At 37.7% G+C, this 13,136-nt stretch overlaps 1 protein-coding gene across 1 annotated transcript; it reads right to left on the bottom strand.

Annotated features, from left to right (window-relative positions):
- Positions 1 to 8,598: 8,598 nt before the first annotated feature.
- LOC113018685 (uncharacterized) lies at positions 8,599 to 12,790 on the bottom strand. Its single transcript, XM_080295271.1, has 3 exons — positions 12,778 to 12,790; positions 10,238 to 10,286; positions 8,599 to 10,154 (listed from the first exon to the last, which is right to left on the bottom strand). Exons 1-3 carry the CDS (start codon positions 12,788 to 12,790, stop codon positions 8,966 to 8,968), a joined length of 1,251 nt encoding a protein of 416 aa, XP_080151397.1. The 3' UTR covers positions 8,599 to 8,965.
- Between the last annotated feature and the right edge of the window lie 346 nt (positions 12,791 to 13,136).

The raw sequence follows: 13,136 nt of genomic DNA, 5'->3' as shown, positions 1-13,136 counted from the left end.
CTGTTTGTATATGTTTGTGACAGTGTATAATTTTGCATCCTTGTATGCACAGGTACATCCATCCATCCATCCATTCACTTCCGCTTATCCTTTTCAGGGTCGCGGGGGGTGCTGGAGCCTATCCCAGCTGTCATAGGGCGAGAGGCGGGGTACACCCTGCACAGGTCGCCAGTCTGTCGCAGGGCCAACACACAGGGACAGACAACCATTTGCACTCACATTCATTCGAACATTCACACCTAGTGACAATTTGGATTATCCAATCAACCTATCCCCACAAGCTGCATGTCTTTGGGCGGTGGGAGGAAGCCAGAGTACCCGGAGGGAACCCACGCAAACATGGGGAGAACATGCAAACTCCACACAGAAAGACCCTGGCCTGATGGTGGAATTGAACTCAGGACTCAGTTCGGCTGGAGCCTATCTCCACCGAAATGGAGTACACTGTGGACAGATAGGCACATAAACCTGAATTTAGATTAGATTAGAATTAAACTAGCATTTGTGCGAGGAAGCTGCAGTACCATCACATCACACCAGTAGATGAAAATTCAGCTGTGTTTGTTTGGTGTAATTTGATCCAAATTCAGCCCAAGATCAATGTCTCTTTTGAACATGTATAGGTCTAATACAGCTCTCAAAATATCATGTCACTTACCTCACTGAACTCATTAAAAATGCTGAAAAATGTTGGTTGAAAAATAAAATATGTAGAGGTCGTTTTTTAGACTGAGGTCCATATTCTTTCACCAAAAAAATACTTCTAATTCAATGTGTAAACCTAAAATTAAAAGAGAATTATTAGAATTAGATTTAGTTTTACTTGTATCAAAAATCTATGAAGGGGTCTTAAGAGTGCTATGATAGTATTTCCTAATCAATTTTTTGAAAAGAAAAATTAGAGTAGTTGATTAGAGTAGTATATTTAAAAATCAAGATAGGCAGGGTTTGTTCAATGTCTTTAATTGAAGCTTCTTTAGTTTATCATGATAGACTTGTGAAGAACCTGCTTCAGAAAGAAAAAGGTGATATTAATATTATATTTTTTTATAGGGACAGTTCTTTAAATAATTTTAAATGTGTGTATCAGGATCACTTAGAATTTTTACCATAATTATCCAATACAATACAAACAGAATACATACAATAATAGAATACAATATATACAAGAAATATATTTAAATATTGACTGGTAAAGGTGACCAAAGAGGACATTTTCACACATCTTATATTTCATGAATGCCAGGTGAGGTGATGATTTCCTGATTATCACTTTCATTTTTTTTCACTCTCAGAGTCAGAAGCTGAGGAGATGCTTCATGGATTAAAACTTGATCTCATTGATATTAATAACTTACAGTATGACTTTATCACAGGACTTACATTATAAATTGACAACCAATGACACCTTTGTTGGAAATTATGTTAAAGTTTATATTGATAGATAACATAAAGGTTAATTTCAGTTTTAGCTACTTCTAAATCATGGTATGATTGCTCTTCATCAGAAGCTCCTCGTGGATTTTCAGTTGGAACAAAGTCCTTTTTCATACCCAGTCACAGGAGACATTTCCTCAAGTTATTTCACAAGAGCATCAGCGCAGATGTTATTGCTGGCCTGACAGGAGCCATGACAGCAGCACCATACAGGAAGCAGTGAGGAGACTGATCTTGTGGCTCACTCCATGTGACACTTTTGTAAATGTTGAGAAAAAGAAAAAAAGGCATTTCTTTCAGAAACTGTTCTGTAATATAGTAATATGTTTGACATGATTGAATTAAATATATCTTACATATGCCGTCCACAAGAATAGAACTGATATCAATGTCGAAGGGTGTTATCTTGGCTGCATCAATCAAAACTTGTGCAATCTCTTTTGCATTAGGGACCAGTGACATTGCAAATCCAATGTTCATGTTATTGATAATGGATCCCTTACTGTGAAAGGAAAAACCGAAAACTTAGTTTTGTTTCCTTTATTTACTTGAAATATTTGTAAAATTATATACCATAAACAATTTACCTGAATGCTGTCACATTGATGGAGCGGAATGAAGGAAATCTGGCCAGGTAGAAAGGTTTAAGCTGCAGAAAAATGAGTAAACACACTGTAAGTATGTATGCTTTGCTTTTTGGGATTGTGCTTCTTTACTACAATGTCAATTGGGACATATTATTAGGACTATGTAATATCATAGTGCAACATATATACATAATAGTGTTTGGGGGGTTCTGGTCACCCAGCTACCCATTTCTTGAATGGCTAGCATAATACAGGTTACAGGTCACCTTTATGTTTTATCTTTTTTCTTTAAACACTTGCAAAAGCATGGCAATGAGTTGGAAAAAATAGAAACACAGTATTTACTGTGGAATTTTAGTTCAGTTTAGATCATGGTGGAAATGTTTTTGATATATAGTTTATTGCATATAGTGTATATCATTTTTGTTTATCTCAATTTGTATAATCTTATAAACAATGGAGAAATTGTTGACTTTAGGAGGGGATTCATAAATGTATGGATAGAAAAGATGGCCATACATTTTTTTAATGGTATCAAAATACTGTTATATGACAATATAAGTATATACTCTGCAATTATTCACAATACATACACTTAAGTATTATTTAACTACTAGAAGAAAACTTACTGCTGTCTCTATCAGTGAAGCTCGTTCTTTAAAAGCTGTGGATGATGATGTCAGCAAGTCAGTTATAAATATCCCATTAACAGATCTGAATTGCACTGCCTTTTTTTGTACTGGCTCAGCAGTTGTAGTTGTTACAGCTTTAGTGGTTGTGGGAGTTGCTGTAGTTGCAGTTGCTGCAGTTGTAGATGCTGCAGTTGTAGTGGTTGTAGGAGTCGCTGTAGTTGTAGTTGTTGCAGTCAAAGTGGTTGTAGGAGTCGCTGTAGTTAAGGAAGTGTTGCTTGAACAAACAGTTCTGGGATATTATGAATTTTAAAATATGAGAATATCAAATATTGTTTACCTGGGTCACTGACAATAACAGACTCTGTGCTAATGTTGAAGGTCGTTATGTTTGAAACTGCATTGATCAAAACATTTTCAATCTCAGTGTTATTAGGCACTGATATAGATGCAAAGTCAATATTAACGTCACTGATGATGGATCCATTTCTGCAAAATAGAAAAAATTGTTTACTTGCATTCAGTTATCGCAAATATTTATAACTATCATAAAACATTTGGTATATTGCATCAGTATGTAAAAAATAAATTGCCTGAATCTGATCACTCTCATTGAGCGGAATGAAGGAAATGTCTTGTAGAAAGGTTCGAGCTGCAGAAACACACACAATCACTGATCTTTGAGTGTCTATGCATAAGTGAGTGCAAACATTTAAATATTGCTTGACTTCAACAGCAAAACTTACTGTTAACACTGTCTGTCTGGCTCTTTCTGTAAATGCTGAAGATGATGAGTTCTCTAAGTCAGGTGTAAATGTTGCTCCAACATCTCTGAACTGCAACTGCTTTGTTGTAACAGCCTCAATAGTTGTAGTTCTTACAGCTGTAGTGGTTGTAGGAGTAACTGTGGATGCGTTTGTTGGGGTAGTGATGATTGGTGTTGTAGCATTCACAGGTGTAGTTGAAGCTGTTGTAGACACTGTAGTTGTATTTGTTCCTGGTGTGGTGTTTGTAAGATTTGCTATGGTTGCGTTTGTAGGGGTAGTCATCATTGGTGTTGTAGCATTCACAGGTGTAGTTGAAGCTGTTGTAGACACTGTAGTTGTATTTGTTCCTGGTGTGGTGTTTGTAAGATTTGCTATGGTTGCGTTTGTAGGGGTAGTCATCATTGGTGTTGTAGCATTCACAGGTGTAGTTGAAGCTGTTGTAGAAACTGTAGTTGTATTTGTTCCTGGTGTGGTGTTTGTAAGATTTGCTGTGGTTGCGTTTGTAGGGGTAGTCATCATTGGTGTTGTAGCATTCACAGGTGTAGTTGAAGCTGTTGTAGACACTGTAGTTGTATTTGTTCCTGGTGTGGTGTTTGTAAGATTTGCTGTGGTTGCGTTTGTAGGGGTAGTCATCATTGGTGTTATAGCATTCACAGGTGTAGTTGAAGCTGTTGTAGACACTGTAGTTGTATTTGTTCCTGGTGTGGTGTTTGTAAGAGTTGCTATGGTTGCGTTTGTAGGGGTAGTCATCATTGGTGTTGTAGTGCTCACAGTTGTAGGTAAAACCACTGTAAATGCCAAAAAAAATGAAAAGAGGTGTTGCTTGAACAAAACAGTTCTGAGATATTATGAATTAAAACATATGATAATATTAAATAGTGCTTACCTGGGTCACTGACAATAACAGACTCTGTGCTAATGTTGAAGGTCGTTATGTTTGGAGCTGCATTGATCAAAACATTTTCAATCTCAGTGTTATTAGGCACTGATATAGATGCAAAGTCAATATCAACGTCACTGATGATGGATCCATTTCTGCAAAATAGAAAACATTGTTTACTTGCATTCAGTTATCGCAAATATTTATAACTATCATAAAACATTTGGTATATTGCATCAGTATGTAAAAAATAAATTGCCTGAATCTGATCACTCTCATTGAGCGGAATGAAGGAAATGTCTTGTAGAAAGGTTCGAGCTGCAGAAACACACACAATCACTGATCTTTGAGTGTGTATGCATAAGTGAGTGTAAACATTTAAATATTGCTTGACTTCAACAGCAAAACTTACTGTTAACACTGTCTGTCTGGCTCTTTCTGTAAATGCTGAAGATGATGAGTTCTCTAAGTCAGGTGTAAATGTTGCTCCAACATCTCTGAACTGCAACTGCTTTGTTGTAACAGCCTCAATAGTTGTAGTTCTTACAGTTGTAGTGGTTGTAGGAGTAACTGTGGATGCGTTTGTTGGGGTAGTGATGATTGGTGTTGTAGCATTCACAGGTGTAGTTGAAGCTGTTGTAGACACTGTAGTTGTATTTGTTCCTGGTGTGGTGTTTGTAAGATTTGCTGTGGTTGCGTTTGTAGGGGTAGTCATCATTGGTGTTGTAGCATTCACAGGTGTAGTTGAAGCTGTTGTAGACACTGTAGTTGTATTTGTTCCTGGTGTGGTGTTTGTAAGATTTGCTGTGGTTGCGTTTGTAGGGGTAGTCATCATTGGTGTTATAGCATTCACAGGTGTAGTTGAAGCTGTTGTAGACACTGTACTTGTATTTGTTCCTGGTGTGGTGTTTGTTAGATTTGCTATGGTTGCGTTTGTAGGGGTAGTCATCATTGGTGTTGTAGTGCTCACAGTTGTAGGTAAAACCACTGTAAATGCCAAAAAAAATGAAAAGAGGTGTTGCTTGAACAAAACAGTTCTGAGATATTATGAATTAAAAAAATATGATAATATTAAATAGTGCTTACCTGGGTCACTGACAATAACAGACTCTTTGCTAATGTTGAAGGTCGTTATGTTTGGAGCTGCATTGATCAAAACATTTGCAATCTCAGTGTTATTAGGCACTGATATAGATGCAAAGTCAATATCAACGTCACTGATGATGGATCCATTTCTGCAAAATAGAAAACATTGTTTACTTGCATTCAGTTATCGCAAATATTTATAACTATCATAAAACATTTGGTATATTGCATCAGTATGTAAAAAATAAATTGCCTTAATCTGATCACTCTCATTGAGCGGAATGAAGGAAATGTCTTGTAGAAAGGTTCGAGCTGCAGAAACACACACAATCACTGATCTTTGAGTGTCTATGCATAAGTGAGTGCAAACATTTAAATATTGCTTGACTTCAATAGCAAAACTTACTGTTAACACTGTCTGTCTGGCTCTTTCTGTAAATGCTGAAGATGATGAGTTCTCTAAGTCAGGTGTAAATGTTGCTCCAACATCTCTGAACTGCAACTGCTTTGTTGTAACAGCCTCAACAATTGTAGTTGTTACAGTTGTAGTGGTTGTAGGAGAAACTGTGGTTGCGTTTGTTGGGGTAGTGATGATTGGTGTTGTAGCATTCACAGGTGTACTTGAAGCTGTTGTAGACACTGTAGTTGTATTTGTTCCTGGTGTGGTGTTTGTAAGGTTTGCTGTGGTTGCGTTTGTAGGTGCAGTCATTGTTGTTGTAGTTGAAGCCACTGTAAATGTCAAGAAAAGGAAACAAAGTGTTGCTTTAACAAACAGTTCTGAGATAATATGAATTAAAATGTGATAATATTAAATAGCGCTTACCTGGGTCACTGACAACAACATTGGTAATGTTGAAGGCTGTTATGTTTGGAGCTGCATTGATCAGAACATTTTCAATGTCAGTGTTATTTGGCGCTGATGTAGATGCAAACTGAATGTAGATGTCAGTGATGATGGATCCATTTCTGCAAAATCAAGCCAAATATTGTTTTACTTGCATTAATTCTTTGTGTATTATGTATTATATGTAGTCATCAAACAAAAAATAAATTACCGGAATCCAGTCACTTCCATTGAGTTGTATGAAGAAAATGTTTTATTGTAGATCGGTTCAAGCTGCAGAAACACAAACAATCAAAGATATGTGAGTCCATATGCTAAAGTGAATGCATGCATTTAACCACTTTTTGACTTCAAGAGAGAAAACTTACTGTTGTCACTATCAGTGATGATCTATTTTTAAATGCTGGAGATGATGAGATCAGCAAGTCAGCTGTAAATGTCTCTCCAACCGATGCGAACCGCAACAGCTTTGTAAAAACTGGCTCAGCAGTTGCAGTTGTTACAGGTGTAGAAAACAAAGAGGAAGAAAAAAGCAGTTAAAAACAAAGTCATTTTTCATGATGCTCTCTTGTTTCTATACATTGGTAAATCTAATTTAAAGTACTCTTTCTGCTGTTTAGCACATTAAATAATTATGTTTATTTCATCATTCTCTGAGAATAATGAAATAAATAACTACACAGACTATATATCAAACTATATCAAATTGAATGTGATATATTAAATATGAATAGCTATATTGCTTTGTTTAAAAAAAAAATCCTTTGGGAATCACATGTGTGATTTCTGTTTACTCACTGTTTATTTGGGTTGCTACGACAGATGCTGGATTGATACTGATGTTGAAAGTGTTGTTGGGGTTAGACACCGCTTCAACTAAGGTTTGTTGAACAGCTTCAGCTTCTGGGATTTGTGCAGGTGTTATTGTGTTGTTAAACACAACCTGCACTTCTGCTTCAGTATCAGATGCTCGTGTTCTGGTCCCAGCTTGTCTAAAGAAAAAGAAGAAGAAAACACTCAATTCTTAATGAAATATGTTAAATTAACATTAATTATTTGCAATTACTGTTAATAAGATTAGTGTTGTCATAAATGAACAAAAGTAAAAATCTTACCTGAATGCTATGACAATAACACGGCTGAAAAGCAAACCATATCGAGCTCTATAGATGACTTCATACTGTGTGGAGCAAAGAAGTAGAAATTAATTAATTAATTCAAATCAGCTGGAATCTTAACAACACTTCAAAATGAATCTCAGTATTTTACTCACCACTACTACCACTTCTGTCGCAAGTGCTATAAATTCTGGACTAGTTTTATCTTTGAGTTGAGGCACAAAGGGTTTAACCAAAACTGCTGCAAGAACAACAACTGGTGTACGAACTACCGCCACTGCTGCTGCTGCTGTTGTTGTTGTTGTTGTTGTTGTTGTTGTTGTTGTTGTTGTTGTTGTTGTTGTTGTTCTCGTCGTCGTCGTCGTCATCGTTGTTTTTTCTGTTGTTGCCACAGTTGAACCATTTGTTGTTACTGCTGCTGTTGAACCAGTTGTTGTTGCTGGTGTTGAACCATTTGTTGTTGTTGCCGCAGATTGTGTTGTCGTTTCCGCAGTTGAAACAGTTGTTGTTAATCCAGGTGTTGTTATTGAAGCAGGTGTTGTTGTTGCTGGTGTTGAACCAGTTGTCGTTGAAACAGGTGTTGTTGTTGCCGCTGTTGAACCAGTTGTTGTTACTGTTGTTGAACCAGTTGTTGTTGCTGGTGTTGAACCAGTTGTTGTTGAAACAAGTGTTGTGTTTGTTGGAGTTGAACCAGTTGTTGTTGAACCAGGCGTTGTTGCCGCAGTTGAACCAGTTGTTGTTGCTGTTGTTGAACCAGTTGTTGTTGCTGCTGTTGAACCAGTTGTTTTTGAAACAGGCGTTGTTGTTGAAGCAGTTGAACCAGTTGTTGTTGAAACAGGCGTTGTTGTTGCCGCAGTTGAACCAGTTGTTGTTACTGTTGTTGAACCATTTGTTGTTGTTGCCGCAGATTGTGTTGTCGTTGCCGCAGTTGAAACAGTAGTTGTTGATCCAGGTGTTGTTATTGAAGCAGGTGTTGTTGTTGCCGCAGTTGAACCAGTTGTTGTTACTGTTGTTGAACCAGTTGTTGTTGCTGGTGTTGAACCAGTTGTTGTTGAAACAAGTGTTGTGTTTTTTGGAGTTGAACCAGTTGTTGTTGATCCAGTTGTTGTTGTTGAACCAGGTGTTGTTGTTGCCGCTGTTGAACCAGTTGTTGTTGATCCAGGTGATGTTGTTGAACCAGGTGTTGTTGCTGCTGCTGTTGAACCAGGTGTTGTTGTTGCCGCTGTTGACCCAGTTGTTGTTGCCGCAGATTCTGTTGGTGTTGCTGCAGTTGAACCAGTTGTTGTTGATCCAGGTGTTTTTGTTGAACCAGGTGTTGTTGTTGCTGCTGTTGAACCAGTTGTCGCTGAACCAGGTGTTTTTGTTGATACAGTTTCTGGTATTGTTGTTGATGCAGTTGAACCAGTTGTTGTTGTTGCCGCAGTTTCTGTTGTCGTTGCCGCAGTTGAACCAGTTGTTGTTGATCCAGGTGTTCTTGATGATCCCGTTTCTGGTGTTGTTGACGCAGTTGAACCAGTTGTTGTTACTATTGTTGAACCACTTGTTGTTGTTGCCACAGATTCTGTTGTCGTTGCCGCAGTTGAACCAGTTGTTGTTGATCCAGGTGTTGTTGTTGCATTAGGTGTTATTGTTGCTGCTGTTGAACCAGTTGTTGTTGCTGTTTTTGATCCAGGTGTTGTTGTTGAACCAGGTGTTGTTGTTGCAGTTGAACCAGTTGTTGTTACTGTTGTTGAACCAGTTGTTGTTGTTGCCGCAGTTGAACCAGGTGTTGTTACTGCCGCAGTTGAACCAGGTGTTGTTGCTGCTGTTGAAGCAGGTGTTGTTGAACCAGTTGTTGTTGCTGCAGCTTCTGTTGTTGTTGCTGCAGTTGAACCAGTTGTTGTTGCCGCAGTTTCTGTTGTTATTGATGCAGTTGAACCAGTTGTTGTAGACGCAGTTTCTGTTACTGTTGGGGCAGTTGAACCAGTTATTGTTGCCGCAGTTTCTGTTGTTGTTGCTGCAGTTGAACCAGTTGTTGTTGCCGCAGTTGAAGCAGGTGTTGTTGAACCAGTTGTTGTTGCTGCAGATTCTGTTGTTGTTGCCGCAGTTTCTGTTGTTGCTGCCGCAGTTGAACCAGTTGTTGTTGTTTCCGCAGTTGAAGCAGGTGTTGTTGAACCAGTTGTTGTTGTTGCTGCAGATTCTGTTGTTGTTGCCGCAGTTTCTGTTGTTGTTATTGCAGTTGAACCAGTTGTTGTTGCCGCAGTTTCTGTTGTTATTGATGCAGTTGAACCAGTTGTTGTAGCCGCAGTTTCTGTTGTTGTTACTGCAGTTGAACCAGTTGTTGTCGCCGCAGTTTCTGTTGTTGTTGCCGCAGTTTCTGTTGTTGTTATTGCAGTTGAACCAGTTGTTGTTGCCACAGTTTCTGTTGTTATTGATGCAGTTGAACCAGTTGTTGTAGCCGCAGTTTCTGTTGTTGTTGTTGCCGCAGTTTCTGTTGTCGTTACTGCAGTTGAACCAGTTGTTGTTGCCGCAGTTTCTGTTGTTGTTACTGCAGTTGAACCAGTTGTTGTCGATGCAGTTTCTGTTGTTGTTGTTGCTGCAGTTTCTGTTGTTGTTACTGCAGTTGAACCAGTTGTTGTTGCCGCAGTTTCTGTTGTTATTGATGCAGTTGAACCAGTTGTTGTAGCCGCAGTTTCTGTTGTTGTTGTTGTTGCCGCAGTTTCTGTTGTTGTTACTGCAGCTGAACCAGTTGTTGGAGCCGCAGTTTCTGTTGTCGTTGCCGTAGTTTCTGTTGTCGTTGCCGTAGTTTCTGCTTTTGCAACAGCAACTGAGCATATGGACAATAACATTTCGTTTTTTCTCTTTCTGAGACCTGTATTATGATTTTTTGTAATGTATTCAGTTACTTACCCAAAATGGTTAACAAAACAGTCAAGCCTCGACCAGCACTCATTGTGGCCTGAAATATTTGACAATGTGCATATTTGTTATAAATTGCAAGTTGTTATTATTGATAAGTGTGTATTCATGGACTTGCTGTTTATTTTTCTCTTTCCAGGCACTTTGCCAATGCATGTTTGGGATCAGTGTCACGGTGAAAAATTAAACTGTTGCCAATCAGACACTTTCCAGATAGTATTGCGTGATTGATCAAAATCTGATAGTACTTTTCTGCATTCATAATTTCATAGGTTTTGACATGATCTCAAACACCATTCACCTGAAATGGACTCAGGTGGATAGGCATAAGTCAAATTGTCTTTGGCATTTTTAGAATATTAAAGAAAATGGAACAAATTTTATTTATTTATTTATTATTTGACAGTAACAAAGTCATTTATACTCCTAGATAAATCTGCCTACATAAGAAGTAGTTGTCTGTTACGCACTGCCTCCACTAACCCCTGCAACCCCCAAAAGTGGAAAATTGTGTACATGGATCTCCAAAAGTTGATTCTGTTCATCTGGACATAGCGTTTTGTGGGAGAAACGTTTCGTCACTCATCCAAGTGACTTCTTCAGTTTCAGCTGACTGCAGGTTTCCCCAATCTTATAAACAGTACATTTGCATAATGACTGACTTTTGGAGATTTACTGTCCTGGATGATTGAGAATGCATCAGGATGTGTACATGGATATTAAAGTGAGACTGGGCTGATGAAAATATGTGTTCTGGGACAAAAAAAGAAGGTTGGAAAGTTTCTAATTCAGAAATTTGTGACCAGAAAACAAATCTATATTCTAAAAGTTGTGATATAACAGAAAACAAAGCAACTTCAGTTTATTAATTTAACTTGTTGTTAATTTAAATTGTTTTTTCTAATAATATTATATATTTTGTAGTATATACTATGTCATACAAACTGGAAATAATAATCATGCAATTTTTTTAAACTTTTACAAGGTACTATTTAGATCATTATTAGGAGCCAGTGAAGTAAATTTTTAAGGCTTGGTTTAAGTTTAAAAACACTACCTGCAGTGAGCTTGTATGTAAAAAAAAAAAAAAAAAAACCCAAATCACAATAGAACTTTTTTTCCATTATTATTTTAGGTTAAATGTAATAAATGAAAATAAATGACAATAACTAATGCACAATCAATTTCAAATCAAAATGCCTAGCACAAACTCATTACATATAGATCATAGACATAAAAATGTCCTTACCCCAGGGCTGTAATTCTTAGAATCCTTATTATGCCTCCCCTGTGCCTTTCTGATCTCTTCTGTTGCCAACCGTTTGTTCAGGTGTTATATATTTGCTTCACAAGTATGTGATGTGTACCCACAATTCTATTGAAACGTTTTGAACCAGCAGTTGAAGATGAAAAGATTAAAAAAAAATTTTTTTAACATTCCCGAACAGCATTAAGTCAGGTTCATGAGCCAGTCAGCAGCGTTGTTAGTCACCTTTCCACTGACGTGAACTAATCAGATGTCATAACATTATGTCTTTCACAGACTGACCTCTGATCCTTTGAATTAAAATATTTTGGCTCAATAATCCGAAAAGGCATAAAATATATAACAAGACTTCTGAGGTTAACCGTATATATTTCCACAAATCTTTAACAGAATGCTTCATTAAATTAAAGACAAGCAGACAAGCAGATGATATCTATCTTGTAACTTCATCTTTGGCTTTCACCTTGGAACAGTAGACAAGTATTTTCAAAATGCATTCAGTACACATTGCAATGTTATCTTTTTAAACAATCCACTGACTATCAATGTGAGATCTACTGGCCAAAAATGAAACCAGAAATGCACAAAATCCCTGTCTTTATGTTTGTCTGTTTCTTTTCATGTTCACCTCCTTGGGAGCTGAACATCTAAGTCTCTCAAACAGCTACATCTTATCCCTGGAAGGTTCCTATTCATATCAGACATGATGGCATCTTCATTATGTAGAGCTATAGGTATTTTATGCACCTAGAACACCCTATAAAAGCATCATACCATTTTCATTTGATGACAATAGTATCACATTTATATACACAAAACAGGATTTTTTTTATATATATATATATATATATATTGGATATATTACAATGCAAAACATTGCCTGGCATTCACCTTACTATAGACTAAAATGACAGTCTATAGTGTTTGCGTGGGTTCCCTCCGGGTACTCCGGCTTCCTCCCACCGTCCAAAGACATGCAGCTTGTGGGGATAGGTTAATTGGATAATCCAAATTGCCACTAGGTGTGAATGTGAGTGTGAATGGTTGTCTGTCCCTATGTGTTAGCCCTGCGACAGACTGGCGACCTGTCCAGGGTGTACCCCGCCTTTCGCCCTATGACAGCTGGGATAGGTTCCAGCGCCCCCCGCGACCCTGAAAAGGATAAGCGGAAGCAAATGGATGGATGGATGGATGGATGGATGGATGGATGGATGGATGGATCTTGCTTTTCCCAGTTCTAGCTTCACTTGGTTCTGGTTAGTACCCCTGTTTTCCATCCCCTATTAGTTTGAACCCTCCTGTTACATTCTGATCTTTCTCGGTGTGTTTGTTACTCTGCTGTCAGTTCAGCTCAGGAACTCATAGAATTCATCCTAGGCACCTTATTTAACATAATTGTTTAACATTTTGTTTATTTTTCATGTAGAGTGCTGTGTGGCAGGCAGAAGGGAGGTGGACCCAAAATGCAGGACTCTTGTAGACAGGACTTAAACTCAAAACACAGATTTATTGCTGGAAATCACCCTACATAAGAATGTATTTCACAAAAGAAAAACAAAACCTCAAACACGAAACTAGACTTGACTGGACTGGAGAAACAAAAACTAGAAAAAACAACCAGGA

The sequence above is a fragment of the Astatotilapia calliptera genome, chromosome 3 (genome assembly GCF_964374335.1).
Source record: "Astatotilapia calliptera chromosome 3, fAstCal68.1, whole genome shotgun sequence".
In the NCBI taxonomy this organism is placed as follows: Eukaryota; Metazoa; Chordata; class Actinopteri; order Cichliformes; family Cichlidae; genus Astatotilapia; species Astatotilapia calliptera.
Note: the sequence above shows the minus strand (reverse complement) of the source record. Positions and strands in the feature narration are given on the sequence as shown.